The sequence below is a fragment of the Elephantulus edwardii genome, unplaced genomic scaffold, assembly GCF_000299155.1.
Source record: "Elephantulus edwardii isolate Elephantulus edwardi_28Jun2011 unplaced genomic scaffold, EleEdw1.0 scaffold00342, whole genome shotgun sequence".
Lineage (NCBI taxonomy): Eukaryota > Metazoa > Chordata > Mammalia > Macroscelidea > Macroscelididae > Elephantulus > Elephantulus edwardii.
Window position 1 is genome coordinate 2,025,002 of NW_006400092.1, and position 2,690 is coordinate 2,027,691.

Genomic DNA, 2,690 nt, shown 5'->3' on the forward strand with positions numbered 1-2,690 from the left:
AGAGAGAGAGAGAGAGAGAGAGAGAGAAAGGAAGGAAGGAAGGAAGGAAGGAAGGAAGGAAGGATGGAAGGAAGGAAGGAAGGAAGGAAGGAAGAGAGAGAGAAAGAAAGAAAGAAAGAAAGAAAGAAAGAAAGAAAGAAAGAAAGAAAGAAAGAAAGAGAGAAAGGGCTATGACCCTGCTAACGATCTACTGCTTTGAAGCTGGGGCAAACAAAAAGTGGTTTGGTCTACTCCTTAGCTACTCCACCAGCTCTTTATTTCTTAGCTCTCTAATTGTGTTACTCCAAATCAGCAATCTGAGGAAACAGTATACTCAAAATACAAACATAACCTACAAATATCCTAGATCATTTTCTAACTTGGTTGTTACTCCAAGCCTTTCCTGTATCTAACTACAACTTTCTAGAGTTGGGGCTACTTTGAAGAGCATCCACTAGGGTTCTAGGTGAAAAGGCCAAGCCAGCTAATACTGTCAAACAGATTTTCCTATTCATCGAGATGTGAGGGTGATCTGACTGCAGCATCTGTCACCCCATTGATATCCAGGGTTGATTCCTACTCATCAACCATGTTTATAATTCAGAAAAAGAAAAGCAAGCAAACACTGCTTTGGGAGTACAGTTTGTATAGGGCTTGGAGATAAAAAGCGGATTGGACATTTAGAAACTAGCTACACTATACACATAGTTCAGTTTCAGGAACCATGTATAGTGTTTGTTGTGAAATGTCAGAGGTAGAAGAGAAGACTATTAGAATAATTATATGAGCCCCAAGCGTGTGGTTATAGACCATGCTTGGTGGGATACTTCTCACCTTTCCCATAGCCAACCCTTACTGATGACTGTGGTTAGTGAAAGCACCACAGACATAGTCACTTCTGACTCAGTAGTCCATTTTGCACCGAGCCCCTGAGTAAAAACAGTAGTTAACTTCGCAGAAGGAAACTTACTGCTTTCCCTTTTGGCTCTCAGCAAGCCACCTGCAAAGAACCCTTGAGATTGAGAATTCAAAGCACTTTCACAACTAGACCAATAATCAGCATCATAGTAAATAATATTTTAAAAATTTAATTTGTACCCACAATCAATATCCATGGAAGTAATAAACAATGGACATGTCACAAAGGACTTGCTTAAGTTAGTGATTTGCACATAATGTTCTTATATGCACATTAAATGATTTGATCTCATTTTTTTTTAACATGGCCATGATTTGAAGAATTGGGAGCTAGTGCATAAGGGAAATTAACATTCACTAACCAACTACTATACTTTAAATATGTCTTTGTTAACTTTATGTCCACACTTGTTACATCGTTGTTGTTTTTGTTAAGTGCTGTTGAGTTGTAGACGACTCATAGCAATCCTATGAACGAAAGACCTGAACACTTGTATAACTAACTTCCATCGTTTTTCCAAGTTCATAGGGTTTCCGGAGGCAAGCTATTTTGGAATTGGATGCCACTCCTGTTTCCAAACTTGTTTTAATAGGGGAGCTCCACCAAACACTGTCCACCATGGGTAACCATTATTGCATTTGACATATCAGTGTCACAGTGTTCAGAATTACAGTAAACATGAATTACCTCTGTACAGCAAATGAACAGACTAGTCCTATACCACTTAGAAGAATGTTTGACCAAAACCAATTAAAACCAGGCCTGAGGTTCACAGATTAAAATCACCCACCTTTGGCTTAGTAGCATCACTTTCAGTCCACTAGACCCACTGAGCTCTCTCATTGTAAAGTGCCATCGAGTCGTAGGCAACTCATAGCAACCCTATGAAAGAAAGACCTGAACACTTGTATAACTTTCATAATTTCTCCAGATTCATAGGGTTTCTGGAGGCAAGTTATTTCTGTTGAAGCAGGTATTTTTTTTTTTGAGGCAGGTATTTTAATGTTTATTTTACAGTATGAGATCGTGAGTTTCAGGAAAGCTAAGAAACTGTCTAGTAAGTGGCAGAGTTTATGTTTTAATCCAAATTTGCCTCTCTGCATTCACACTGCAGTCTTCTCCTTCCCTTAAAATTTAAGCTCCTGGAATTTTCCCGCATTCTTATCCCATCATGCTTTGCTCTTCTCCTAGATGAGCTTTGCCGACAGATGGCTGGCCTGCCCCCAAGACGACTCCGCCGCTCCAACTATTTCCGCCTCCCTCCCTGTGAAGATCTGGATTTGCAGAGAACCAATGGCCCGTGATCAAGAAAGAGAAAGAAAGTGGGGGAGGGTGGGGGAGAAAGAAAAAGAAAAACAACATTGTGTATGGATGGGAGGATGGGAAGGCCCTAGAAAGAGGGAATATCTTTTTGCATAGGTAACCTGTGTCAGATATCCTGAGGCATGAATATTAGTTAACTATTTTAAGACCAAATTATATTCTGCTTTGCAGTTTTGTTGAATATATACATTTTCGGTAATGTAAGGCATTGGAATGCTATGAAAAAAAATTCGAGGTAATCTGAGTTTTGATCTATTAGTGGGGCACATATGTCCCAAGAAATTTCTGGTGCTGGGGTCATGGAGTGAGGCATCTTACTTCAGATTCCTGAAGTTATGTAGGTCGCCACTAGATAGCAGCACATGCTAAAAGTGGGACAGTGGCTGTTATGTGTTGTCAAATTGACTAAACCTCATAGTGAGCCTATGAACAACAGCTTTGAACCCTGCTCTATCCTGAGCCAACTTCA

The 2,690-nt window shown here is 39.9% G+C and overlaps 1 protein-coding gene across 1 annotated transcript in view; it reads left to right on the plus strand.

The window, feature by feature from the left end:
- MFAP5 (microfibrillar associated protein 5) overlaps positions 1-2,202 on the plus strand; it is a 54,871-nt gene extending 52,669 nt beyond the window's left edge. The window contains exon 8 of the mRNA XM_006901764.1: positions 2,090-2,202. Coding sequence (XP_006901826.1) covers positions 2,090-2,202 — 113 coding nt within the window. The remainder of the gene's footprint in view (positions 1-2,089) is intronic.
- The last annotated feature ends 488 nt before the right edge of the window (positions 2,203-2,690 follow it).